The sequence below is a fragment of the Orcinus orca genome, chromosome 20 (genome assembly GCF_937001465.1).
Source record: "Orcinus orca chromosome 20, mOrcOrc1.1, whole genome shotgun sequence".
Taxonomy (NCBI): Eukaryota; Metazoa; Chordata; class Mammalia; order Artiodactyla; family Delphinidae; genus Orcinus; species Orcinus orca.
Genome location: NC_064578.1, coordinates 17,613,856 through 17,641,679, shown reverse-complemented (window position 1 = coordinate 17,641,679; position 27,824 = coordinate 17,613,856). Strand labels below are relative to the sequence as shown.

The window sequence follows — 27,824 nt, the reverse complement described above, 5'->3', positions numbered from 1 at the left end:
GGGGACCACTGGTATAGCATATAATCCTGTGCTTTAAAAAAGGGAAGTGGGGCTTCCCTGGTGGTGCAGTGGTTGAGAGTCCGCCTGCCGATGCAGGGGACACAGGTTCGTGCCCTGGTCTGGGAAGATCCCACATGCCTCGGAGCGGCTAGGCCCGTGAGCCATGGCCGTTGAGCCTGTGCGTCTGGAGCCTGTGCTCCGCAACTGGAGACGCCACAACAGTGAGAGGCCCGTGTACCGCAAAAAAATAAAAAATTTTAAAAATTAAAAAAAATTAAAAAGAGAAGGGAAATGGCGCAGTGGTTAAGAATCCGCCTGCCAATGCAGGGGACACGGGTTCGAGCCCTGGTCCAGGAAGATCCCACATGCCACAGAGCAACTAGGACCGTGCACCACAACTACTGAGCCTGAGCTCTAGAGTCTGTGAGCCACAACTACTGAGCCCACCTGCCACAACTGCTGAAGCCCGAGTGCCTAGAGCCTGTGCTCCATAACAAGAGAAGCCACTGCAATGAGAAGCCCACGCACCGCAACGAAGAGTAGCCCCTGCTCTCTGCAGCTAGAGAAAGCCCGCACGCAGCAACGAAGACCCAACGCAGCCAAAAATAAATAAATAAAGTAAATAAATTTTTTAAAAGAAAGGGGGAAAGGGGAAAAAAGCACATGCATATATATATATGCTTGTAAATACCTAGAATATTTCTCAAAATTAAGAATGATATCCTCTGAGAAGGGGAAGTAGGAGTCTGGGGTAGAAGAGAGACTTATTTTTTTAATATGTACTTTTTTGTACTGTATTACCTTTTCAGTAAAAGTAAACAACACAAGCTCTGAATGTTTAAAAACTGGCTCTGCCCCTTTTTTAGCAGAGTAACCTTGGGAGGTTACTTAACCCTCTAATCCTGTTTCTTCATCTGTAAAGTGGGGCTTTCCTTTCTTTATATGACTGGCATAAAAATCAGATAATATATGGAAAATACTAGTGCAGTACCTGACCCAAAAAATTGTAACTTTTGAGGCAAAGAGCCCTCAACCAGGAGTAACTTTGAAAGTGGCTGCAGACAAGACATGTGACCCCCTGTGACCTGGAGTCTTCAGTCCCTCATTTGACTAAATGATCCCTAAGGCCCCTTCCTCTGAGTTTCCCTGTTCTTCTGCTAGAAGAACCCATTTCTTGCTAGAAGTTCTGGCTCCCAAGCCAGGAGGACTTGGGACAAAATTAGAAGCTCCTGGGAGTAGGTGCTCTGGCACCCTCCCAATTCCATATCAGACCATCAGATCAGAGTATTGGATGTGAAAAATGGGTGTGACTGTGTCTATGGAGTCCTCTCTTGCTTCCCATTGCAGAGTTGGAGTTGAAAAAAAATTATAGTGACTGAGGGAACGACACGGACATGAAACAATGGTAGAAAATTTTTAAAGTAGTGGCAAGGAAAAGCATGATTGCTGAAGAAATAGCCTCCTGCGTTTCATAAGATAGGTGCCTGTTCAGTGGGTGTCACAGAGGGCTTTGTGGGAGCTAGAGAGGAGAATGCTGGTAAACATGCTCTCAGGAGCAGCCGTATCTGGGCAGTACTGCCTGCCTATGGTCCTGAGGTCTGTGCCATGCCTTGGAACTGAAGGGAGGGGTCTGGGGCTAAAAGGGAGCAGTAGCCACCAAGGCCAGTGTAGTGAGGGGTCAGGAGTGCATGAGAAACCCAAAAGGAAGCCTACCTCAGTACAGCTGCCCCACTCGATCTCCAACCTGAGAGGGCCATGCGTTATCTTCTTAAAGGAGCCTGTGGGTTTCCTCACAGAACTCCTCAGACAGGAGAAGGCAGTTAGGTCATTCTGAGAAATGTTGGCACAGTAGACAGATGGCCATGACTCTGTCTCTCTCATCCAGGTGCTGAGGGACGTCCTCAAGGATCTCTACCACCTGCTGAAGCACGTGGTACGTTTGGAGTCCGATGACGTTGCCAAGCTCCATGCCCAGCTGGCCCTGGAAGAGCTGGATGAGATAATGAGAAACTTCCTGTTCCCACCACAGAAGCTGGAGAAAAAGATCATGGTCCTGCCATAGACCAACCTCCAAGGACATGGAGGAGGCAGAGGGACCAAGCAGCCAGAGCAGTGCCCAAGCCTTCCAGCAGGTGGCCCCACTGCCCCTTTGGTGCTGGCAATATGGCTGCCCCCGGAGGTGGCTTTATGTCTCTGGTCCTGTGTGTCTTCGGGCTGACCTTCCTAAAGCACCTATTTAGCCATCCTGCATCCAGCCTGAAGTGTGTGCCGATAAAAGAAAAAAAGATTACAGATCTCATTAACCTGCACATTTTTCACTGTCCTGTAGCATTTAGAGAAGGATGTCTACCTGATGGCAGTATATTTTTAACACAACCGGTGGAATTTGATTAATTGACCATTCTCTTGCGACTTGAGTAGAGGAGGTTGGCCCACCCATAGGTCACATGTCTTGATATTCTTTCATGCTGAGATTGTCCCTCTTGTAATGAGGAGCAGCCAGAGCTGGTCATCCTTGGATGCTCAAGAGGCATTTCAGGGTACAGAGACGCAATTGTAGGGAGGGAGGGAAAGGAAATTGTTATCAAAACATGCAAAACTGGAATAAAACTATCTTGGCTGGAAAGAATAACAGGTCTGAATCTGGTCTTCTGCTTTTGAGATGGAAAGCTATGGCGCTGAGGATTTGATCTCCAGAAAAGAGAATCAAGCTGGTTGAATCTTCCAGAGAAGAAAGGTAAGTGCTGTGTTTGCCCTCCCAGGCCATTTTCTTTCACTCCCTCTGCTACTGTTAGCACAGAGTTGCCCTGATTATAGGAGAAAAGAGCCACAAACATCTCAGATGAGAGAGTTTATATCCCGCCTTCAGTCTTCTGCTCCTTGAGAAAGAGGAATGCTTAGACAATGTGTTCATGCTAAATGCCTGTTGGAAAGTGCATTATGTATTGGTGACCTGATGCCAGGTTTACTGAAGTCATTTCACACGTAGCACTCTAGACGTCTTTTTATCTATTTATATATTTTGGTTACTGAATTTTGATTGCAGCTAAAAGAGAAGACAAAAAGGACGTACTGGATGATCGCTTCAGACAACCCGTCCCAGTCATCAACACCTTGGTGAGGCTAACCCAGAGTCCTTAACCAGTCCTCAGCTCTGCAGGGCTGAATTTTATCACAGGATTCTATCCCCACTCTCTGGTGACCAGGCCCAGCAGAACCAAAACACAATTTCCCAGAACTCTCAGGTGACTGAAGGACTGTCTAGAAGCCCACTTGCCAGTTAACATCAGGCTATTTTCTTCTGGCCTGATTACAGGCACGTCCTTAGCTTAGAACCTTTGTGGTGAGCATCCCTTTAAAGAGGCCAGCTCACAGAAAGCTATGGCCCACAGGTTAGCCTAGAGAGCAGTGAACAGAAGCAGTCAGATGTTTCCAAGGAATATTTCCGTTCAGCTAGGGTAGCTGGTTATTCCATTCTCCAAATCAAGGGTGTCTAGAAAATCAGGATTGGGCTTTCAAATCAGAGAAGAATCTCCTTTGGACCAGCTGGATATACACTAAAAGTTTTTATTTCTTGGCCTTCCTCTAACTAAACCCCTTAAAACCCACTTAAGATAATCAGATTAGGTATGTTAGATGGTTGGTTTAACTTACAACTTTATTTGCATTAAATGTATTTCAGTTCTGAGGACATATCCTAATTGATCAGCTTGATTAGACTGAGAAAGTCTCTAGTCTAAACACCTGGTCTAGGGAGTGCCTCACAAAGCATTGTGGTCCCCTTATCTCCATTTATAAATTGCCTCTTAATTTGAATTATTTGGCAACTGGCTAAAAGCATCTGTTCTTTATTGACTTTGATGGATTCAGTTTCAGAGAGTGACCTTTTCTGTCCTTGTTACCAAACTCAAGGGGAGGATACCGTAATGTAACCCTTCTAAACACCAAATATGACCAAAATATTAAAAATTACCAAATTGTAAAATAATCTCCCATGTATATAGATATGTATAGATATGTATATAGATATCTGTATCTATATATGTCTCCATCCTTGAGAAAGCATGAGAATTGAGAGCTTTACGATAATAAGAACGCAAAACTTAAGAAAAAGAAAAAGGCACAGAACTCCAGGGGCAGATGGCAGGAGCAATAGTGACACATTCCTGCACAGGCCCGAGACGCGTGTCTGCTTCTGTGTAATAGCAGCGTCCCTGTGCTTGCCTCCCACCTCTGCCCGTCTCTCCTCCGTCTGCGGCCACCTCCTCCTGCTGCTCCTCCAGTCTCCTCCCTTTGTCTCTGCTACAGACACTCTCCTGGCCTCGCACCTCCAGTCCCCTCCACTGCGTAGCAGTCTGTCCCACGCCCCCCTGTATCACTCATTAGTCTTTTACTTGCCCCCTTTCCCTTCCCTGCTTCTTCCTCCTCTTCTAGGCCACCGGCACATCTCCCTTGGTCTCCAGAGGATGGCACTGTGGCAAGAGTCAGGCAGGGGCCCAAAGCTGTGGCTGCAGCCAAACCCCAGGCTCTCTGCCCAAGTGTCGACTGGTTGATCAGGTTAGACTTACTGGACATTCTGGAGAGCTTCCCTCTCTGCTGTTTTGTCCTTCCTCCTTGGCACAAACTTACCCTTCCACACACTCTGTTATTTAATCAGAAATCTCTTAACTTGCACTTTGCTCCTTATCGTCTCTCCAAACACATACTTTTCCATATGCTCATATTCTTCTTTCTTCACCTCTCTTCTCCATTCCTTCACTTTCCTATGGCTCTGCCGACCCATCCACGTGTAAGGGCTGACCAGGGACAGGAGGGTAGGAAAGCGAATCACAGGCAACGACGACAACAATTTGTTGAGCACCTACTATGTGCCAGACGTAGCACCACATGCTGAGAACACTGCCGTGAACAAAATGCTTACCTTCAGGGGAAGCTTACGTTGTAGCAGGAGGAGACAGGCAACAAGTAAGATAAAGAATAAAGCAGGATATCGAATGGTGATAAATGCTCTAGGGAAAAATCAAGTCGGGAAGGAAAGGTGAGGAGTGTGTGGGGTGAGAGCTGTGACTTCGGATAAGTTGTCCAGAGAGGGCCTCACTGAGAAGTTGAAGTCTGAGTAAGGATCAGAAGGAGGTGAAGGAGCGGCCATGAAGATACTTGAGGGAAGAGTGGTCCAGGCAGAGGGAGTGGCGAGTGCCAGGGCCCGGAGGTGAGAGAGGAGGGGCAGTGCTGCTGGGCCCAGTGAGCGGGCAGGAAGTGGAGCGGAGGGGGTGCAGGGGGCGACGTGCCGAACAACGTGGAGCCTGTGGACCGCTCTGAGTGAGGGGGCAGCCGCAGACCTGTTTCCACCTGAAGCCCCTTCAGCTTGTTTTTGGAAAGTGCTTTGAGGCCAAGATGATAAAAGCTGTAAAATGGGAAATGTATTGAGCCAGAAGTTGTTCACATCCAACCACAGTTTTCTCTCAGTTTGGAAGTGGTGAGCCCCATCCCCTTTCACCAACGCCTTCTTTGGCAGCAGCCGTTTCTCCTCATTGGCCCCAGAAGAAAGAGGACAGCAGACGGGTTGGTCTGGCCTCTGTCCCCGCCCTGCTCCATCTCTTTGTCTGTGAGGCTGTGAGTGAAGGGAGCCTTGCCTGCCGCCTGCACTGGAGGGATGGCCAAGACACGTGAAAGTTGATCAGTTGGTTGGGGGATGATTCACCTGACCTGTACAAAACCAGATTGGCTTCTGCAGTCTCTCTGCACAGAAATCCAAAAGCTCAGCTGGAATTTCAGTGGCAAGGGAGAGAGTCAGAACGGGAGCTGAGTTCCAGGGTGGGCTGTGGGAGGCAAGCCGCTCTGCCCTGACCACGACGGGGGCATGGGGGGTGGTCTTCTTCCACTGCCTCCTGGACAGCAGCAGGCGTGTCCTCTAAGGGCTGTGCTGTGTCCTCCAGCGAGTTCTGCAGCCACAGAGCTTCTGCAGTCACACGCAGCAGCCTCCCTGCAGTGCACGGCACCTTACTTCCATGCACCACTCTGCTCGGAGCTGACTGGCCACTTGGGGGTTGGGGAGTTGTCTTCTTAGAACACCGGCTGCTGCACTCTTCCCTGTTGGCGGGGCTCAGGGCTGTGCTCAGCGTACCCCGTGCCTCCAGCAGGTGTAGAGGCAGCGCAGACCTGCACCATCAGCCCTGGAAGGGGCTGCACCCACTTATTTGAAGGGTCATCCCTCTTGTCCCTCCCCAGTGTTCTTCATGCTGACTCAGGTAGGTCCGTACTCCCAGGAAGCTCAGGTATTACCTGCCCCCACCCCCGTGACACTCTGCAGTCCCTGGGGGCATAGAATAGCAAGATCAGTTACTCTGTGTTTCCTTTAGTTTGGAAGGTCATTTTTTACCCATGAACTTGTATGATACAACAACATCGTGGAACAGAGAGGCAAACTATTGTTATTCCCTTTTGGTGGAATTTGGCCCAAGTCTCCTGGGGGGCTTGAGGCAGACTCTTTTGAACATCTCTTGAATCCTAAGGAGCCTCTCCCCCCAAAATTAGTATAGCAGCAAAGCCCTTTCAACTAGAGCACAGCTTGAGAAGCACTCAGGAGCTCATATACACACAGGAGCCCCGGCATGTGGGTCCCACAAAGCAGTCATTGGAACTCTGCTGACACGAGCTGAGGGATGCCGACCCTGTGCTGGCCCCCTGCCCTCAGAGTGCTGAGGAGTGGCAGAGCCCTCAGGTACAGATGCCCTGGCTGCGTGTGTGTGTGTGTGTGTGTGTGTGTGTGTGTGTGTGTGTGCGTGCACGCACAGATTATATGTTTTATGAATTATAACAAATTTAAAGTATATGTAATGAAGAAGAATTCGCAATCTCACCTCCACTCCTACCCCAAGGTTACCACTGACCAGCAGGTGGGTGTATATCCCTCTAGATCTTTCCTTCCTTTCATCCTTTTCCCAAACGAACATGAATATACCTTACTGCTTTCAAAAACAAAAATGGGATTGTCACCATAAAAAGTGTCCCATAGATTTTTTTCTTAGTCACATACCTTGGAGACACTCAGTACTTACAGCCCCCTCTCCCCTGTGATGTGGCATGTCTTCCATTGTATAGATGAACGACAGCTGGTTTAAGCATTTGCCTCTTGATGGTCAGTTGAATTATTTCTAAGTTCCAATGATTCTTCAATGATTCTCGAGCATAACTCTTTGCATACTGAAGTGTTTCTATAGGATAAGTCCTAAAAGGTTGGAAGGCTGGATCCAGAAGATACGAATATTTTCAGTGTTCCTTCCACCAACACGCTTGTGCCGATCTACGTTCCTCCATCCTCAGCTGACACTGCTTTAATAACCATGCAATGCAGGTTCAGTCACCACAGCAAAGTGTTAACACCATTCTCTAAATAATTTCAGGCCCAGGAAATCTTCAGGGGATGGAGTTTTCTGTGTATCAAAACCACCGGTAGGGGCACAATAACACTTTGCAAGTATGCTCACCGGCAGCCAAAGTCCAGCTACAAGTACTCGTCCTGGAGAGAAATCCTGAGCTCCTGCAGGTGTATTCAAAAGAGCTCTGACTAGGCTCTCAGCTCTGAGACTCCGTCCTGAGTGTTAGGGTATGCCTTCTCATGGGGTTAGAGGTGTCCCCAGGTTAATGACCATGGTTCCCACCCCAGACTCAGGACATCGGGTCTGACGGCCCCTTAAAGTATCAGGTTCATCCTGTAAAACCCAGGATGAATGATTGCTGTAGCTCTACATCACTGTACATCATAATCAGTTAACACTATAAAGAGCTTATTGTGCTCTTCTGTACACTTGACATATATTAATCCACTAAATCCTCACACTGGGCCCATGAGGTAGGTATTATTATTTTTATTAATTTATTTATTAATTAATTTATTTTTGGCTGCGTTGAGTCTTCGTTGCTGCACGCTTTCTCTAGTTGCGTTGAGCGAGGGCTACTCTTTGTTGCGGTGCGCGGGCTTCTCATTGTGGTGGCTTCTCGTTGCAGAGCACGGGCTCTAGAGCGCAGGCTCAGTAGTTGTGGTGCATGGGCTTACTCGCTCCGAGGCATTGTAGGATCTTCCCGGACCAGGGCTCAAACCCATGTTCCCTGCAGTGGCAGGCGGATTCTTAACCACTGCGCCACCAGGGGAGTCCCGAGGTAGGTATTATTATTATCCCTGTTTTACAGATGGGAAAACTGAGGCACACAAGAGGCTAATTACTTGCTCCAGATTACATAGTTAGTGAGAAGTAGCCAAACCAGTATTTGGACCCAGGCAGTCTGGCTCCCAAGGCTGAGCTTTTAGCCTCTGTGCTTTGCCACCCAATAGACACTATATTTCCAAGTGGTAAAAAACTGTTATTATAAGTGAGGATAAAGACAGTGGTTCCCTGCTTGTTCAGATGGACCATGTATGTCAAGATAAACCTCAGCCCTGATTCCCTCCAGATAGTGTCCACGTACATCAAAACCTAACCTCAAACACCAGAACTTGCTATAGATCTTGTTTTTGACCTTGTAGTTTGCCTAGCAGCCGGAGATGAGATTTGCTAAAGCCCCCCAGCCCACCTGCTCCTGTACTTTGGCAGCTTTTGTAAATTGCTCATTGAAAGGCCTATTCTTCTTTCTGGGGGTGGCTAAGGTAGTAGACCCTTGAAGCTGCTGCGCCGTGTGTGGGAACATAGAAAATGTAGTAAGTCTTCCCGTGAACTCCAGTCAGAGCCCAGAAATGTCTCCTTTGAAGGTTTGTTGTTTTTTGTTTGTTTTACCCTTTTACCTCCTGTAAGCAGGGTTTCGGTTCTCAGATTTTGGTATCTCAGAATGATAACAATGGATTGTTTTAATGCGTGTGTATGTATTTCTCACATATATACATTGATAGCTCTATTCCATACCATTCCTTCAGAGAAAAAAATGAGACTGGAATTAATGGCCCTATTTTGCAGAAGGGAAAAATAAGGTCCAGAGAGATAAGTTCTTGCAGATGGGAAGAGACAAAGGGAGAAGCGAGTGAGTGCACTAGAGCAGAGAAACTTCTGACTTCATTTGCTAGTTCTTATAGGAACCAGTTAGCCAGCACCTAACTCCATCTCAGAGATGCAGCGGGGGGGCTGAGGGTGAGAGTTGTTGGTATTATGAGAGGAGGGCAGTTTGCGGGGCAGATTCGGAGCTGCAGGAGCACCCTCTCTGCTGGGGAACTAGGAAGAGCTACTGGGCGTTTAAGTGGTTTATTAAATGATGTAAAATTTAATCTTCACTGTCTGCCTTAAGAGCTAAAACCTGCTCAGAACAGTGCCTGGGTGGGACACATTCACACACCTCTTTATTAGACCACACACCACTTTCCAAACTTCAAAACTTATGGTGACCTTGTTAATCTTAGGGAAGGGCCAGCCTGAAATTAGGCTGTCTTTACTAAAAGAATGGTTGTGCTGATGCTTTGAAGAGCTGGGCGTGGGGTGATCCCCCTGCCACTTTCCAAAGAAACTGTATCAGTGCTGTTCAGAGAGTGCAAAGAACAAGGCTCCAGCATCAGCCATGTGGGTGTTTCTCTGTGGCCAAGGCCAGGACCATGTGAGAGAGAGTCATGGAGACTCCATGCCCCAAAAGAGAGCAGCCCATATCCACTACCGTAACCCATCCTCTAGGTAGGAAAAGTCCTCAGTGTGCAGAAGTCCTGTCCTTTGTAAAACAAAAACTAATCCTAGTTGTTTTTGGCAACTCTCTCCTCCGTGGCTTTCCCCCAGTTCTTCTGGAAAAAGCAGGCAGCACCTTTGCCAACTAAAAGATTATATCAACCCAATTCCAGGTAGATCCGGAGATCTGGGAGTGGCGTGCCCAGCTGGTCCTGTCTGCCCGCCTCTGTTTCTCCTTGGCTCTCCCTCCTAATTTCCACCTCATATCAGCGTCTTTTCTCCTTTTTCTTTTTTTTCCTTCTGGCTTAGTAGCTCATTGGTTCATTGTTAAGTTTTTAAGGTCACTTAATTCAAACAAGTGTGGCAGGCATGGTGCTGGAGGAAAATGGATAGATACTTGTACGCTCTGGAGCTCACCTCTGGGACTGGCTGGCTGTCTGCTGTCCTCCCAGTGCCAGAAATGCACTTGCAAACCCAGCTGAGGAGAATCCTCAGGATGCGTCCTCACTGCTGGCTGTGTAATAGAGTCTCCTAGGGAATTAAATAAAAAATTCAAGCCTGGGGCTCACCCCCAGTGATTGTGACTAAATCGATCTGGGATAGGGTCCAGGCATTAGTGTTTTTCAGAAAGCTTCCCAGGTTTTAAAAGTCTAACGTGCAGCAGCCAGACGTGAGAACCACTACATTAGCTTATCTGGTGAGAAAAGAGGAGAGAGAGAGAGAGAGAGAGAGTGAGTTAGGGGGGGTGTCCTAACAAAAAAAATCTGAGAGTGGGACATATTTTGGGGGGTCTCTCCCCATGAAGGAGCTGATGGGGACTGCCTCTACCCTCAGCTCTTCTCTAATTGCTTTTATGGAGGATCCAGCTTCGGACCTCCTCTGTGACAGTGACTAACAAGAACAAGGACATGAAGCAGAAGCGCCAGCACATTTAAGAACTGTGGTTGATGTTATTGTAATGAAGCCAAATGAATTTGGAACAAGGTTACCTTAAGTGGTTTTGTTCTTCTCCTGCTGATCCTGCAACTGGGGCTGTAGGCTGGGATTGCATCCCGCTGAAGTCCGGGAAAGTGAGTGTGCGCTTGTGTAATGAGCAAGTACGCGTGTGTCCGTTCTGTGTACAGTATGTTACGTGCACGTGTGGGTGTGGACGTACCCATTGGTACTGGCATGGGGGTAGGTTTACAGCACCCAGAGGAGACAGCCTCTCCCCGGGCAGGAGTGCAATGCTGTTGACATCATCATTCTTGGAAATACTTTTTTTCAGGAAAAGCATCCTTTCAGGGTACTACTAGAGCCCACATTAAGTGCACCTGCCTCCCTTCCCCAGGATCACCGTGACCCTGGATGAGGGGCTGAGTGGGGGCTGACACCAGCTGGGCTGTGCCAGGCAAGCCGTGTGCCCTGGCTCTGGGCTGTGTTGCCAGGAGGAAGGAAGAAGGAGTCTTTTTATAATTTACTCAGAGCTGCTGGATGAGCAGGCACAGCTCTACATACTCCCCTTTTCCCTGCAAAAATTCTCTCAAAGGAACAGTGGGAGGGATTTAAATAAAGCAAAGTACTGGAGTTTTGGCTACCACTAATCCTATATCCTGGCCCTCCCAACTTTCCTGCTTTCTTAGCAGACGGAGGTTGCCAGACTTTTTCACATGAGCCCACGTATGATATGGGCTGTATCCCACCCAGCGCTAGTTTAGAAGGAAATTCTGTGAATTTACAATTCATATCATTTTAAAATAATCTTTTTATTACAAGACTATTATACTTATTTATAGAATGTTTGGAGAATACAGAGAAAAGGGCAAAGAGAAAAAATTCATTGTTCTACCACCCAAACAAACCTGATCTTAATATCTGGGTGAATTTCTCTCCTGCCCTTTAATTCATAGGATTCAAAAGAAAACAACATAAATGTAGTCATTCATACATGACAATTTTTGTATACTGCCTTTTTTACTTAACATTGCATTATAAGCATTTTTGCCTATTCCTACATTCTCTTCCCGAACATTACATTATATTTAGTAGCTGCACAATATTCTGCCAAGAAGGTAGGTTATGGTTTAAAATCGCCTTCTGGATTTCTTTCTGTATTCACCTGGGGGAGGGAGAGGAAGGAAAGATGGCCAGGAAGAGCTTTTTCTGTTCAGGATTTCAAGAAAGCATCTCCAGGTCTGGCTTGACACTTGGTTATCGTTCTGTGTGCCCTTCTAATCCTGACCTTCAAGCCAGCATAAAAGAACCTAGCCCCTTAGTAGGAGCTGGCAGCTCTGCCTCCAGCAGAGCAGAGGCCCTTTATTTTGAAATGAAAATGACTCTTCTATCCACGGAGGGAGACTGGAGTTAAAATCTAACCATTGTAACTGCAGGACAGAAAATCCTTAAGCCTGCTTCTTCAAACATAGCACCTAGAAATGGTACTGATTACAGAGTACTTGTCGGTAAGAGGGAAGAGTTATGAAGGGATAACTTTGCTTGGTAGTAGCTGCCTTGCCGCTGTCAAGGCACACGTTTTCCACTTGGAATTATGTATGAACTAGTGTGGCAGATTATTAGGCTGCCTTGAGGAGGAGGCCCTGTGTAGTCAGCTGGGGGGCATAACCAGCTACTCTTTGGGGGCCAATTTAAATTCACCTTCATTACCTTCAAGAGGTTTTGATTGTGGTCAGCCCAGAGGAAGTGGATGGGATGAAGCCTGGAGGGACTGGGGGAGACCTGGTGGCTTGGCTGCCATCCCCCATTCTGCTTGGCTTCGCTAGAGGCTGTGGGCTGGATGCCAGGGTGGAGCACTAAAGCGTGAGGTCAGAGGGGGAGGGGGCAGCCTGTGGAGCGAGACCATCCCTCCGCCCCTCCCCCACCCAGTCATTCACTAGGCTACCAGCAGAGCAAAGCAACTCCTGGTTACTGGCTGGCAGGGTTGTCCCGCAGCTTCAAGCACGAGTGATGACAAGAGGGATCGAATGGCAGGCTTCTATTGGCACAAAGGTATTTGAGTATTTCATGGGTTTGGATTTGAAAATTAGTTGAAAGGTGAAATATGTGTTTGTGGTACTGTCAGCTCCAGTCATCTCAAAACCTCCAGAGCTTTGAGAATGGCCCCCTCCACCCTCCGAACTGTAGAAGTCTCTTTTCCTTGATTATTCCTCCACCTGTACTCTCGCTTGTGCCCAAGATAGTTGGCACTGCCTGCCCTCACCTCCACTTCCTGAGGGCAGCACCAACAATTCTCACAGCTGCCCTTTCTCACCCCTTTTTTGTGGTTTATCTGCCTCCTAACAGGTCTCCTACCCCATTCCTAGTCCTTACCCCAAAACACCACTGGCTCAGCCATCCCCAAACAATACTTACAGCCTCTTACTACCTTGCTCTGACAACTTCAATATTCTCTGTTACCTACTGGATAAAATCCAAACTCCTTATTCAGTCATCCAAGGCCTTCCAGAATCCATCCCTAGCTTCCTTCTTCTCTGCAGCTAGACTTTATCAGGCACTTTCTACAGAGCAGGCACCGTTGCAACTTCTTCAGTGTAAATTTCTTGTTTCATCCAGACCTCTCTTTTGCTGGCCTTCAAACACACCTCACCCATTCCTCTACCTACTCTTGTTCGTAAGCTTTGTTTCCTGTCTAGAATGCTCTTGTCTCTCTACACAGTCAGCTCAAGTCCTCCATGAAACTGCCCAGCCCATACCAGCTCACAGAGATCTCTTTCCCGAAATCTTCAAACTCTTGCAGTTGGATTCTCTCATCAACATTATAAACTTTCTTGTACGGTGACTTAATTTTTCAAGTGTATTTTTCTTCAAAACGGATAACCATCTAGATGGCAGGGACCAGCCTGAGACTTTGCAGTGCCAAAGCATCCTTCTCTGCTCGGATCAGGTCTTCAGTGTTTAGTAAATGAATGTTGAAATGCCTCATGAATCTTCTGCTACAGAGCTGAATAGGAGGCTTACCCTCTGGAACCTGTGTAAAAGCCAATTCAGCAACCTCTGAATTCACATTTTTAAGTAATTGGGTATGGAATTAGTCCTATTTCTGAATCCCCAGTGGTAAGCAGAGATAAACGTGAGCTTTATTGTATCAGACCCTTAAGGATTCCCCTACCCATCTCCCCCTGAAGAGATGAATGCAAATAGGTCACGGCAAAGTGGATGTTAATTACAGGCAAATCCTGCCGGGCCACAAAGGTAAAGACTCTCCAAGCTGCCTGATAACACCAGGTTGCTGGCTCTGCAGACCAGAAAAAGATAATTTGCTCCCCGGGGGAAGCCATTTAGGGGGCCAAGGCAATTGATATGGGCAGAGTGTTTACTGTTCTCATAATGTTGCATCTGGACCTGTCGTTCATTTTGGAGGTTTTAACTGACTAGTGAGGTTGTGCTGTACCAGCGCAACCCTGGAACCAGCTGCGTGAGACAGGCACTAAGCCTGTGGGACAATTTGGAGCCTTAGAAATTAACTAGGCATGAGATGATCCTGGAGCAGCCCCAGGAAACTTGCACCCAAGATGTCATGTTGCTGTGTTGCTGAGGGCAGACGGGACCTTTCCAAACTGGCTGCTCCATTCCTAAAGCGTCTAAACAGGTCACTTGCAAGTAGCCAGTTGGTTGGATCTGACTCACAGACACATTTGGCCTGGCCTGTGGAGTGTTTTTTAACGTTTGAATTAGTAGCTAACACTTTAATATGAGGAGATTTCACGTAAAAATCTGGATTTCTGGCTTCTCAACAACAGAGCACCTGGCCATGCTGGGCCCTCCCTCTCAAAGGGACATCTCCTTTAAATGGGACCTTGGCTCCCCACCAGGCCGATGCACTCATCTTTGTTGCCGCCCAGCCCCTGCTTGTTTCCCCTGTTCTAAAATTTTGCAGATGGCAAATTTGGGTGGGAGGTAGAATCAGATAGCTCCTCCAGTCTCTGGCAACTCCAGGCTCTGTGATGCTCCTGGATGTAGAGGCGGTGGCCTAGAGCTCAAGGAGTCCGTAATGCAATTGAGACAAGGCATTTTTCATGAACACTGATCTCTGAACTTCCTGTCACCAAGTGTCACATCCTAGAGGGATAGGCATGTAGAATCCATAGCATCGGCAAGCAGATGCCATTCTCTGGTTGAAGTTGGCTGCAGTTAACCTTTACTGAGCACTTACTGTCAGTCAGTCGCTTCAGTCCTTGTGACATCCATGTCAGGTAGATACTCAATCCCATTTCTGGGATGAAGACACTGAGGTTAGTGCCACACGGCTAGGGGCAGAACTGACTCCAGAGTCCTCCTCTTAACCAAGGGCTTCTCTCTCCACCTGTGCCTTGTTTGCTCTTAATAGGGCCCATCTGAGGTTCAAAACACATTCGCATCGCGAATACTAGTTTTAAAAAGCACACAATGTTTAAACCATGTAGCATATTAGTGATGATTTTCTCAAGCAAAAGCCAGAAGTGATTTGGTTTATGTAACACAAGATGCGGGGCGGGAGGGGGGGCGGCAGTGGAGGAGGTGTGCCAGGGGTCTGCTTGCCTGGGCGACTGAGGGGTGAGCTCTGTGGCCCAGAGTGAGTCAGGGTGAGCCCCTAAGACTTCTGAGAGGAGCAGCTTACAGATTGCAACTCAGGTTCCTATAAATTTGTTGCAGCTTGGAAAAAGTGATGGAAATCGTCCCAGGTGTATCTGGAAGATATGTAAATTCATTTTTTATTAGTCTTCAATTATAATACCTCCAAGATTTTCTGAGATTTAGAAACCCAGCGTGTTCAGCTCGTTCTGAACTAACTTCCTCTGCTAAGAACTCCCCACCTCCCCCCCAACCCCATGCGACCTCACCTCACCCAAGTCTAGCACCAGCTTTTGGGAGCTTGGAAGCCTCTGGCGATGAGATCAGTTGGGAATTTAGGAGGTCATGGATGTTGGAAATAAAGGTGTAAAAAGGAGAGGAGAGTTGGTTTTGGCTTTAGGACACTGGAACTTACAAGGTTCTTGCAAAACCATTGCAGCTTTTGAAAAAGCGTTAAAGTCATCAGCGCCCCACTGCGGGATTGAAAGCTAAGCTTGTCACAATTGGTAACACCTTTGACCAGTCTTTTTGTATTTAACAAGTATTCTCTTCTGCGCCTTTTTTTTTTTTTTTTTGCCGGCAGGAAGGTTCTGGGGTCTGGGCTTTAGGGACTACCCTATACAGCGCACAGTCCCTCCGCGTGCTGCAGTCGAGGGATTTCTACCCGCTCCCCCGCTTTGCAGAGGAGGGGGCAACTGAGAGTCATAATTTTGGAAGCCCTTATGGGTTATACTGAAGTTAACTACGCTTCAGGTTCTAGGTTGAGCACAATGACCACCTCCCCCTGGGCAGTTGGTCCCGGAACGAGAGCGGCGGAGGGGGAACCCATTTTCGGAGGGTGCGGAGATTCTTGAGTCTTTGCGAACTGGAGTAGCCGCGTGCACTCGGGAGCCTGCGTCCAACCGCGCGCCGGCCGCGTGGGGCTACCTCTGGCCGAGCCGGGAAGGAGGTGCTACCTCGCGGCCCTCGGGGGAGCCCTCCCACTCTTCCCAACTTTCCCGGCCCCAGGGCCGGAGGAGGGCGCCTCTCCCGGCGGGGACGCGCTAGGTACTTAAAGGCGGCTCGGTGGGGCCGGAGCTCTTCAGTCGGAGCGCGCGGTGGCGGCGGCGCACGGTGGAGCGAGGCGCGGCGGCGAGGAGCGGGAGGAGGGGCATGGAGCAGCCGCGGGCCTGCTGAGCACCGGAGCGCGGGCAGCCGGCGGCACGGTGAGCGCAGGCCCGGCCGGCCGGCTGCCTCGGAGGGGCGGGCCGCGCGGGGTACCCGGGCGCGCCGGGCTCCAGGGGTGCCTCTTGCTGAGCCCCGCGGACCCCGCCGGCTCCCGGGGCCGTGCGGGCGCGGCGTCCAGCGCCGGGAGGCGGGCTGAGGGCTGCGGCATCTCCAAGCTTCCCGGCTCCCGTTCCTGCAGCCCCCTCCCAGCTGACCCCTCCTCCCTTTCTTCCTCCATCCTCTCCTTCTCCAGCCTCTCCTCCCTTCCTCCCTTGTGGCTCCTGGTTTGTGAATGGCTTGGGAGGCGGGCGACGGTGAGGGGCATGAGGCTGGCTGGAGTCTCTCCCTGCCCCAGGCCCGCCCAGGGGTTCGCACCTGTCCAGGCACCAAGATGCTTGGCGCCCGGGTTTTTGCGGGTCAGCCGGGCCACGGCCGCACGTACTCGCGGCCTGGGCTCCCCTTCCCTTGCGGGCTCGGAGGGGCCGGGAGGGCGGCCGGGAGCAAAGGAAAGAGCCCCTACCCCGCGCGCAAGTTTCCACCCCGACGCGTGTGGGCCCCGCAGCAGGGCGCACCTGTCAGCTGGAGAGGCTGCAGACTGGGCAGCCCCGCAAAGTGTCGGGAGTAGATTGGCGGCGTGCATCCTTGTCTGGGGTTTTCCTCTTTCCCTCATCTCTGGGGGTGGGGGGAGGGCTTAGGGAGCGCCCCCAACCTCTTGCCCTTGAAGCCGGGTGCGCGTTAGCCTACCGGGGCCGAGCTCTCGTTGATCCCTTCCGAGCGAAGGGTATGGGGGGCAAGAGGCTCCCTCCGCCGGCTTCGGGGTGACACGGCCCCCTGTCTGGGCAGGGCCACCTGAGGCAGAGCCCCGCACCAGCGCCTGATTGCACGTGGGGTCTCCAGCTGCGGGACCTTCTTGGGTCCTCTGTGGCGTAGGGGTGCCGAGGTAATGTCTCCACTTCCTGAGCAGGGGAGGAGGGTGTCCCGCCTGGGAAAGGAGGGGGCCGGCGACACCGGGGACGCCGTCTTTGTCTGCAGGCACACTTTGCCAAGGTAGCTGGAGCCCCCGAGGAGATGAGTGAGGCCTGGGTCGACTGATTCCTTGGGTTTTCTGTTCCTTCCAGGCTGGGTCGTGGGAAACCCGCACGTGGGTGTGGCCGGCACCGCCTTCGCCAGAAGGCGAGGCTCTGGCGTGGGCGAGAAGCCTGGCCAGTGTCTTCCTGGCTGCGTTAACCTGGTGGGCACCGCCTCCGGCACTGCACCGAGGCGGGGCGCCAGCGCCCGGCAGGTCGCTGGGTTGGCCTCGGCGCCCCCTGCCCTTTCCCAGAGCGCAGGCGGGCAGTAGTGCCCGCAGCGCCCCCATGGCATGCGAGCTCTAGAGGGGGCGGGGGCGCTCCTGGGCGGTGGATGCAGGGCCTAGGGACCCCTGGGCCGCAAGCGCGTGCGACGGCCGCGGGCTGGGGGGGAGGGGGCGGGGGAGAGAAGGAAGGACGGGAGTCCTGCAGAGGAAGTACGCGGCAGGCTCCCCGGGATGGCGGGGCAGAGCGCCCGGAGGCCGCGCTTCCCGGAGAGGCGAGGCTGCCAACAGTACTTTCCGGACCGAAGCTGCTGGAATGCTGAGGCCTGAGTCTCCGGCTGACTGAGGCACTAACTGCGTGTTCCTCACTCCTCCTATGTGAGAGGTGGCAGGGGAACAGACCCCCGGCAAGAAAGTGTGTTTGTGTTGAGGTGGGGGTCAGGAGTTGGGTTTAGTGAGACGTAGACTTGGAGCAAGCTTGGAAGTGAGACCTCATTGTCTGTAAAGGGTGGGTGGTGGTGGTGGTGGTGGAGGAAACAGGATTCTCCAGATCAGGCAGGTGGCAAGGAGGGGAGATGGGGAGAAGGCCTCAGAATGGAGGGCAGGGAGCTGGCCTCATCAGCCTTCTCCCATCCGCATCCACCTCCTGACTTGGGTAATCTTTCAGGGCTACTAATCAGTAAAATGATTTACCTGAGACCTATGGAGCAAGAAACCATTGGAATCCCTCCTGAGGGGGATGCTAAGTCCCAGAGAATTTGGGCAAGGTCAGGCAGCCAGGAGGTAGTAGAGCTGTCTCAAGCACAAGACTTCTGGTTCCGAGTGCTAGGCTCTTTTCATTAAAAAAGCTATCTCCAATTGGGCAGATGCTAGAAGCCCTGACTTGGTTGCAAACAAAACCTGGCAGCATTTCCAGGAGTGGTGCGGCAGGGGGACGTGGACAGAGATTCTATGTGGGCGCTAGGACCAAGTAGATGGGGCTTCCCAGGCAGCCACCCCTCCCAGGCTGCTGCAGTGGTGGCTGCAGTTCCCTCTGGTGCCCCAGTGCTGGGCTTCCAGGACGGCCGTCCACACCCCAGCGCTCATTTCCTCTTCTCAACCTTGTCTGCTTTTCCTGATTGCTTTCCCTTTCTTCCCTGCCTCTCAAATGAGAAAAAGATGAGAAAGCAGAGAACATAGGGAAAGTTTCTCTTACCAATTTAGCTGTTTTGAGAAAGGGAAGCTGTTTCCTTCTTTTTTTCCTCTGGCATCTCTTTGTTTCCTATCTTTTCCTTCCCCACTTTCTTCATGGGCCTCATTGGTGTAATCCCCTAGTGGGTATAGGCCAGGTAGAGGCTGCCTACCTGCCCCTGTCCCCCCACCCCCCGCATCCTTCTTCCTGGCCCCTCAGGTGCTCAGAGCTTCCTCTGGCCTCAGGCTCACCCCTACTGAAGCTTGCCTATGAGAGCTTTGGGTCAGGCAGATCCCAGTTCTGCCACCAGCTAGGTATCACACAGCTCTCTCTGGCTTTGGTTTGTCTAACAATAATAAATGCTACTTTAAGTGCTTTACATATGTAACCCATTTAATCCTTAAAGATGCTAGGAAGTTAGTGCTGCAACCCACATTTTACAGATGAATTAACTAAGGGGTAGAACACAGTCACACAGATAGTGTCAGAGCTGGGATTTGAACACCAGTAGTCTGGCTTCTGAGTCTACAGTCTTAGTCATGCTCAATAAATGGTAATTGTTTTTATTAGTGGGTCATTTTCCCGGTTCTGGGCCAGGCCCAGAGAAAATGCCCCCACTGCCATTGACCAGGGATGCTGCCTCCGCCTGACCCACATCTCCCACCTTCTCCCACCAGATGCCGGTGCAGCTGACAACAGCCCTTCGTGTGGTGGGCACCAGCCTGTTTGCCCTGGCAGTGCTGGGTGGCATCCTGGCAGCTTATGTGACAGGCTACCAGTTCATCCACACAGAAAAACACTACCTGTCCTTCGGGCTGTATGGTGCCATCCTGGGTCTGCACCTGCTCATCCAGAGCCTGTTTGCCTTCCTGGAGCACCGGCGCATGCGGCGGGCAGGCCGGCCACTGAAGCTGCCCTCCCCGCTGCGGCGCTCTGTGGCGCTCTGCATCGCTGCATACCAGGAGGACCCCGACTACTTGCGCAAGTGCCTGCGCTCAGCCCAGCGCATCGCCTTCCCCGACCTCAAGGTGGTCATGGTGGTGGATGGCAATCGCCAGGAGGATGCCTACATGCTGGACATCTTCCATGAGGTGCTAGGTGGCACCGAGCAAGCCGGCTTCTTTGTGTGGCGCAGCAACTTCCATGAGGCGGGTGAGGGTGAGACGGAGGCCAGCCTTCAGGAGGGCATGGACCGCGTGCGCAACGTGGTGCAGGCCAGCACCTTCTCATGCATCATGCAGAAGTGGGGAGGCAAGCGAGAGGTCATGTACACGGCCTTCAAGGCTCTTGGTGATTCAGTGGACTACATCCAGGTAAGCGTGCCTCCCTAGGTGTATGTGGACATGTGGATGTGTCTAGCTAGGCAGGCATACTCTCCTGGGGACTTTTAGGTCCAGTCTAGGTCCTTTGTGTTGTGCACATTCCTCCTCTGCACTTAAGAAGGCAGTAGGCACCATGGTTCTCAACAGCAGTCCTGGGGTTAAAAAGACCTGGGAGGGAATCCTGGTTCTGCTGTTACTTAGCTCTGTGACTCTGGGCAGGTCTATGGATTGGTAGCCCAATAATAGCAAACAGGTGTAAAGTGTATAGCATTTACTTATACCAGACACTGTTGTAGGCACTTCATACATTTTAGTTCTTTTAATCCTCGTAATACTCCTAGGAGATAGGTACTATTATTATTTCCACTTACAGAAACTGAGCCTGAAGCACAGAGAGGCTAAGTAACTTGCCTAATGTCACATGGCAGTAAGGTGCAGAGCCAGGATTTGCGCCTCGGCAGTCTGTCCTTGTCCGCTGTACGATACTGCCTCGATACTGGCAACGTGGGGATGAGCCTCTTCATAAAGAAGTGTGGGGAAGAGCAAAAAAAAAATCATGCTGCCAAGCACTCAAATAGTTTTAGTTATGGGCTAAAAAGTCCAACTCTTTCCGGTGTCAAGTTCTTATCTGTGAGGTGGAGGGACACGTGCAAATCATCCCCCACCCCGATTCTGCAGCCGTCTTGGCAGGGCCAGGACCCTGAACAGACCCTGCCTAGCTTCCAGCCAAAGCAGGCATTGACACCAACCTGGAAATTTTATTATGCTGACAAGGTTAACATTGCTCCAATTTTCTTTTCCTTTTTTAAATTAATTTTATTTTTGGCTATGTTGGGTCTTCATTGTGGTGCATGGGCTTCTCATTGTGGTGGCTTCTCTTGTTGAGCAGCGTGGGCTGTAGGCGTGCGGGCTTCAGTAGTTGTGGCACTCAGGCTCAGTAGTTGTGGCTCGTGGTCTCTAGAGCACAGGCTCAGTAGTTGTGGCACACGGGCTTAGTTGCTCCGCGGCATGTGGGATCTTCCCGGACCAGGGCTCGAACCCACGTCCCCTGCATTGGCAGGTGGACTCTTAACCACTGCACCACCAGGGAAGTCCCCTGCTCCAATTTTCAAATAACAGAACCTAGAGAAAACTGATGAAAGGTCATGCATTTCAGTACCAAGTAGAAACTGACTCCCAGGACCCCAGATTTCTGGTCCAGCATCCACTGTCCACTCCTCTGTTCCTGCCCTTCTCTGTCGCCTGAATGGATAGTGGCTGCTGCGGTAGCCCACCTACGTGCCAGCAGTCTTGCTGACAGCATGTTGCATACTCCAATATTCAAATTTTCTTTACTGTACCCACCTAAAATTAGCTTGCCACAGATTTTTTGTTTTTGGCTGTTTAGAAAGTTGCAGTGAGAGTTGGCATATTTGTCTTTTTCTGTCTTCTTAGGCCCAAGGACCTCCTCAGCCTTGGAGAGGGAGGGATGTGAGACAGTTCTTGATTCTGCAGTTCACCTAGGGTCAAGGGGCCTTTGAGACTTGCCTGGGGACTCAGAAGATTTAGAAAAAGCCCTTGAGCCCTCCTGGCACGTGCTCAAGCCGTCGTGACTCTGTCATCTACTCCTTTGAAGCACAGGATCCCCCCAGACCTGCTCTACCACACCTCTTCCTTTCCTCTGTGCTCTGGTGGATCAGCAGATAGGTTCATGCACCTGAGCCAGCCTTTCTCTTGAAGGCTCTGGGCTCACTACTTGGGGCAGCCCTGGGCACCAGTCATTAAACACTCTGGGTTTCTGCCTGTCTTCATGAGCCCTGCTGAAGGTGTCTTTCCCTCTTCGGGAGATAACCCTGCTCCAGCCAGTGGGGAAACTCAGGCAGCCAAGAGCTCTAACTTTCCTAACCTTGCTCAGCTGGAAAGACCTCCCTGGGGTGAGGGAAGCCAAGCAGTGTGAGGAATGAGATAGGGTCATGGCAGGAAGTAGTCTTGAGACCAGCAGCCCTGGGAAGCTTGGCCTGTAAGCTGAGGGGGCTCTGGGAGTGGCCTGAGGCTCCCTAGGGCCTTCCCAGTCTGGGCCAGGATTGTAAGGATGTGTCATTGTGCAGGTAGGAGGGAGTGGCTGTGATGACTCTGCCTGGTTCCCCCTCTGCTTTCTGCTGCTTGTCTATGGCCACTGAGTCTTCCAACGTGGAGAGAGCAAGCATAGGGTTGGAGTGTAGAGGGTGGCCCCCTTCCTGAAGGCTAATAGGTCCTCAGCAACTTTAGTAAAAGGATTTTAGGCTTTTGCAGAACAGGGTTTGGGCTTATCTGTGGATACTGTTCTTTGCTCTCTCAGGGGTCAGGAAACCAATTCCTCTACTCTGGTTATCTGGGCTTTTTGTATCATCTCAATTTTCTAGAAAACAAAGAAGGAGTCAGCCACCAGAGTAAGTGTTCGTAGCCCAGGTTCAACTAATAACAATAACAGGCCACCTGTTAGAAATAAACCAGGAGTCTCCCTAGGAAAGGCGGGCAGGTGGGCAGGATTTGATCCAGGTCCTGATTGGAGGTAGCTGGTGCCAGCTTCCAGGCCCATCCAGAGTAGAATCTGTGTGAGAGCAGCCCCTGGCCATGCCATGCCCCGATCTGGGAGACTTGGCCAACAGAACACAAAAGGCCTGGAAGCCTCATTAGAGGTCCTGTGACTGGGCTAAATACATCCTCCACTTAGGCTGGTTGTCTAAGAGGCCAGAGGCTGAAACAGGGAAGACCCTGTTCTTAATAATCCTATGAGCAAGCTTTGGGCAGTAGCCTCTGGCAGGAGCCATTTGTTGGCCTTCTGAGAAATGTCTGCTGGCCCTGGTCTAGCCACAATGCTTGTCATCTGATTTCAATGACTTTTTGAAGAGAAATACTATTTTGAAGAGAAATACTATTTTGAGAAATATTTTAAGACCACTTCTGAGGAGGCTGGCTCTGTAAGGGGCTAAAGATTTCTCCAGTGCTAAGCACTTCTCCCTTTCTGGGCCCAGCACGGAAAGTCTCCTGGAGATCTCTCGGTCTAGTGGCTATCAAGCCTGGTACCTGAACTCGTTTTCTTACTTTCCTTTGTTATTCATTTCACCCTTTCTATTTGGCATAGACTTCTCTGCTAGTAGCTTGAAGTGTATCATGTGAAAGGGGTGTGTGTGTGTGTGTGTGTACCTGAGGTCGAAATGGACTGATAGTGCATTCCTTCTGCAGGTGTGTGACTCTGACACTGTGCTGGATCCAGCCTGCACAATTGAAATGCTTCGAGTCCTGGAGGAGGACCCCCAAGTAGGAGGAGTCGGGGGAGATGTCCAAGTAAGAAGTAACCAAGGATTCCTGGGGGGGGGGTCTGGATTCTTTCTGCTTCTTAATCTAATTGGATATGCTTAGGAATGGACATCTTGACTTCCTAGTGTTTTGGAGGGGTGTTTCCTCTTTGACAGTTTTCAATGGTATCAAAGGGCTCATCTGCTACCCAACCCCTTTGCTGTTCTTTTAAGTGGGGAGAAATTACTTAACAGGTATATAGAGAGCCTATGCTGCTGGGAGGGGCACAGTGTTCTGAGGCCATCCATCCTGGAGGGGGCTTCCTTTCTGGCCAGTGGTGCACCAAGCAACTCCGAAGTTAGACCCCTGAGAAACCCTTGCTCTTAGGGACGTTGCACTGAAGAGCTCCGGGCAGTATGGTACAAATAAAGGGTCAGATCTTCTTCCAAGGGTACTGCTGGCAACATACCATGTCTTCCCAAGAAGCTTTCCAGCTGCAGAAAGGGTCAGGATGGGTGGCTGGGGTGTGTGCTTCTTTCTCAAGCCTTTCTCTTGGCCACCACCACAGGCTGCCTCCTGAGATTGAAGGTGGCTTTAACTGCTAGAGCAACTTCATTGGGACAGTCGGTGCAGATGACACGGAGGAGAGGTGGGGCTGGTGCCGGGGAGAGTGACTGGGTGTGGTCGCTTCCTCTGAGCCTCTGGTTTCCCAGCTCTGGCTGGGCAAGGACTCACGGCCAGGAACTGGAGCAATGGGCTCCAGCACTTGGGGTGTAGGGAGGCCTCATGGTCTCTGGTGTCTGTCTCCTGGGGCTCATGTCCTCAGGCAAGGAGGCCCAGCATCTCTGGTTCCCTTGCAGATCCTCAACAAATACGATTCATGGATCTCCTTCCTGAGCAGTGTGCGGTACTGGATGGCCTTCAACGTGGAGCGGGCTTGCCAGTCCTACTTTGGCTGTGTGCAGTGCATTAGCGGGCCCTTGGGCATGTACCGTAACAGCCTCCTTCAGCAATTCTTGGAGGACTGGTACCATCAGAAGTTCCTAGGCAGCAAGTGCAGCTTTGGGGATGACCGGCACCTCACCAACCGAGTCCTGAGTCTCGGCTACAGGACTAAGTATACAGCTCGCTCTAAATGCCTCACAGAGACCCCCACCAAGTACCTCCGGTGGCTTAACCAGCAGACCCGCTGGAGCAAGTCTTACTTCCGCGAGTGGCTCTACAACTCTCTGTGGTTCCACAAGCACCACCTCTGGATGACCTACGAATCAGTGGTCACGGGTTTCTTCCCCTTCTTCCTTATCGCCACAGTCATACAGCTTTTCTACCGTGGCCGCATCTGGAACATTCTTCTCTTCCTGCTGACAGTGCAGCTGGTGGGCATTATCAAGGCTACATACGCCTGCTTCCTTCGGGGCAATGCAGAGATGATCTTCATGTCACTATACTCCCTTCTCTATATGTCCAGCCTCCTGCCAGCCAAGATCTTTGCCATTGCTACCATCAACAAGTCTGGCTGGGGTACCTCTGGCCGAAAAACCATTGTGGTGAACTTCATTGGCCTCATCCCTGTGTCCATCTGGGTGGCAGTCCTCCTTGGGGGGCTGGCCTACACAGCTTACTGCCAGGATCTGTTCAGTGAGACAGAGCTAGCCTTCCTTGTCTCTGGGGCCATCCTGTATGGCTGCTACTGGGTGGCCCTCCTCATGTTGTATCTGGCCATCATTGCCCGGCGATGCGGGAAGAAGCCAGAGCAGTATAGCTTAGCTTTTGCTGAGGTGTGACGTAGCCCTCAAGCAGAGCGGGAAAAGTGCAATGGGTAAGGGAGGGAAGGGGAATGGAGAAGATGGGGTGGGAGGGAGGAGGGAGTGCTGTTTTAGTTTTTTAATGGTCCAAAGGACAAATGTGAAGTGCAAAGAATGGTGACTGTAGTATGGCCTGGGCCAGCTCTGCTTAGAGGAGGCAAGTCCAGCTCAGGGTGATGGAGGAGGCATGTATGTTTTCAGGCCGCCTGTCTGCTCGCCTCTGTGCACACAGTGGCCTCTGGGCAACATTCCACTTCCTCCCCTGAGATCCAGAGGGAACTCAGAAGTGTGCTAAACCAAACAATAAGTTCCATTTAGTGGCAGCTTCTGACGGGTGAGTAAGCAAGGAGGGCCCGTGGGAAGCGGTTCTCTTAGCCCACCTGAACAAAATCAGAGGTGGTGGGAGAATTTCTGAGAGATCTGGGCCAGCTAGTAACGTGTCCCCGCCTCTTTCTAGTTATCAATGCAATAAGATTGTGCCTGAAATACGAAGCCCAGAAGCCTGATCTTTGGGCATCAGAAAACAGGGTCCAGGAATGGTGCTTTCTTATGTGAAGTACTGCATTCCACATCTCAACATCCCAAGGATGAGCCAGACTAGCAGGGAGTTAGCACTGGACTGGTTTTAAGTGTGAAGTGTGTGTATATATATGTTAAAAAGGAAAGTTTGCCAGGAGGAACAAACGGTGGTGGTGGTGCTAAAGGCCATAGCTCAAGGCGCTATGGAGGCCTTGAGCTGAATGTATTCTACCTGGAAATTGCCCACATATCTAGATTGTCTTGTCTGTGATCTCTGCTGAGGAGGTAAAATGTTTTCGTCATCTACCAGGAAGATTAAACCCCAACATGCTCAGAAAGGAAGTGAGGGCTTGGGTATTTCAACCTGTATACTCCTGAATTCCGCTCTCAAATTCAGCTCTGACTGAGTCTAAGACAGCCTCCTCACTTCGCTTCACTTCACAGTGATAGTCACCTGTTCCACCCTCCTCCTCATCGGGTAAGTTTTTCAAGGTGGCGAGTGACACAGAGCCTGGACTCTCACGGGCCCCTCTGCAATAGGCAAGCCTGCCCTCAGCACGTAGGGAAAAGCTATTAGGAGCCTCTGACCACACTGCCTACAGTCCTGGAACTGCCTGGACAGATTCCTTGGCAGATGAGCGGTACCCATGACGTTCAGGCTACGGTTGTTGACAATCACCTCTAATGGAAAGCTTTTCAGTGTTCCCTAAGGGAACCCTCAATCCAAGCTGATCATTGTTGAGACTGTCCATTCTCCTCAGTGGCTTCTCCAGGGAATTCTTACAGCCAAGTTGTGGATAGTCACTACTGCATTTGCTTGCTTCTGTCCAGAAACCAAACTAGGAGATGGAATTGGTATCTAAATCCTAAGGTTCTTCTCTTCTCTCACGCCTCTCGAGGCTGTTTGATTTCCCTCTTTTTTGGAGGGGGAGTGAGGGAAGGCCATTTTCTACAGATCTGCAATCCACAGACTGTTCTGAGCTCTTGGATTTGAAAACTGGGATATTGACTAAGCCTTTGACTTAGAGGGTGCTTGCTCAAGTGTGCTTTCTCGCCAAACATCCACCCTCAGAGGGGCCTGCTGAGCCCTCAGAACCAGCACTAAGGTGGACAGTAGTCGAGGGGGCAAGCCTCTAGTGTGCCCAGGTGCTTCCTACGAAGGAACAAAGTGTGCTCTGAGCCAGACTGGCAAACCCTGGTGCTTCATCTCCCATGAACTCGGGGGTCTTCCAGCTGCAGCGAACACTGCTGCATCACACAGACCTTGAGTTTGTAAGAAGACGACTGCTGGTTGACATCAGGCCTAATCCATGAAGGCTGGGAAGAGGCGGCAGGTGTTTGCTGAAGGCAGTTGTTCCAGGCTCTTCCATGTTTTTGCTGGCCAAGAAGTAAACTATTTTGAGCACTACAATGGAAGAAATCCGGTCAGCCAACTGCAGAGCGCAGACTTCACTAAGGGCTTGTTTTTCTTCAGCTTTTACTTGAAGGTTAATGTAGGATGGACTCCCAGATGGAGAACTCTTGGCTATCCTACCATCAGCTCTGCCTTGCTCTGTGACAATCAACTTTCTCCAGATCAAGAGTAGGCAGGTACAAGTAGTGGGCCCACAACGTTTGACCTCAACTGGTTTTTCTAAGTTATTTTGTACATTTTTCAGCAGCGAAACCAAACTGGGTCTTCAGCTTTATTCCCGTTTCTTGTAAGGGAAGAGCCTTTATACAATTGGACACATTTTGGGTTTTCCTCAATGAGAATTTTAATCCTCTTTTGTATTATTTCTACAATAATTTGTAAACATATTTATTTTTATTTTTTGTTGTTTTTTTTTACTTTCAGGTCAAATTTTTTATACTGCACTTATTTGTCAAAATAAAGATTCTCACATAATGCTGGTACCTCTGAGCTCCTCCCTCCCTCTTTGTACTTAACAAAAGCTAGCTCTTTATTCCAGTTTCAAGATTGGTACTCGAGGAAGAACTAGTTTTGCCGAGGAAATTCCACTGGAACTCAGAAGCAGGTAAGTTGTAACAGCTGCCTCTGGACCTGGGGAATACAGTAGGTCTACC

The 27,824-nt window shown here is 50.4% G+C and overlaps 2 protein-coding genes across 5 annotated transcripts in view; both read left to right on the top strand.

Annotated features, from left to right (window-relative positions):
* The window catches only part of TANGO6 (transport and golgi organization 6 homolog), a 177,481-nt gene extending 174,849 nt beyond the window's left edge, over positions 1–2,632 (top strand). Inside the window, exon 18 of the mRNA XM_033434253.2 lies at positions 1,886–2,632. Coding sequence (XP_033290144.1) covers positions 1,886–2,062 — 177 coding nt within the window. The 3' untranslated portion in view covers positions 2,063–2,632. The remainder of the gene's footprint in view (positions 1–1,885) is intronic.
* HAS3 (hyaluronan synthase 3) lies at positions 2,604–27,653 on the top strand. Of its 4 annotated transcripts, XM_049703991.1 has the most exons (5): positions 2,676–2,737; positions 3,047–3,117; positions 19,531–20,166; positions 23,380–23,481; positions 24,294–27,653. In XM_049703991.1, exons 3-5 carry the CDS (start codon positions 19,531–19,533, stop codon positions 25,215–25,217), a joined length of 1,662 nt encoding a protein of 553 aa, XP_049559948.1. In that variant the 5' UTR covers positions 2,676–2,737; positions 3,047–3,117; the 3' UTR covers positions 25,218–27,653. The 4 variants fall into 4 exon arrangements, with proteins under 4 accessions (XP_033290149.1, XP_049559948.1, XP_049559949.1 ...); XM_033434258.2 differs by lacking the exon at positions 3,047–3,117 and having other exon boundaries at positions 2,604–2,737; XM_049703992.1 differs by lacking the exons at positions 2,676–2,737; positions 3,047–3,117 and adding an exon at positions 3,126–8,160.
* The last annotated feature ends 171 nt before the right edge of the window (positions 27,654–27,824 follow it).

Bases quoted from the DNA above. Each gene is read 5' to 3' on its own strand.
- HAS3 (XM_033434258.2), top strand. From the start codon at position 19,531: ATGCCGGTGCAGCTGACAACAGCCCTTCGTGTGGTGGGCACCAGCCTG. The intron at 20,167-23,379 runs GTAAGCGTGCCT...TTCCTTCTGCAG, and splicing joins ATTCAGTGGACTACATCCAG to GTGTGTGACTCTGACACTGT. The intron at 23,482-24,293 runs GTAAGAAGTAAC...GTTCCCTTGCAG, and splicing joins GAGTCGGGGGAGATGTCCAA to ATCCTCAACAAATACGATTC.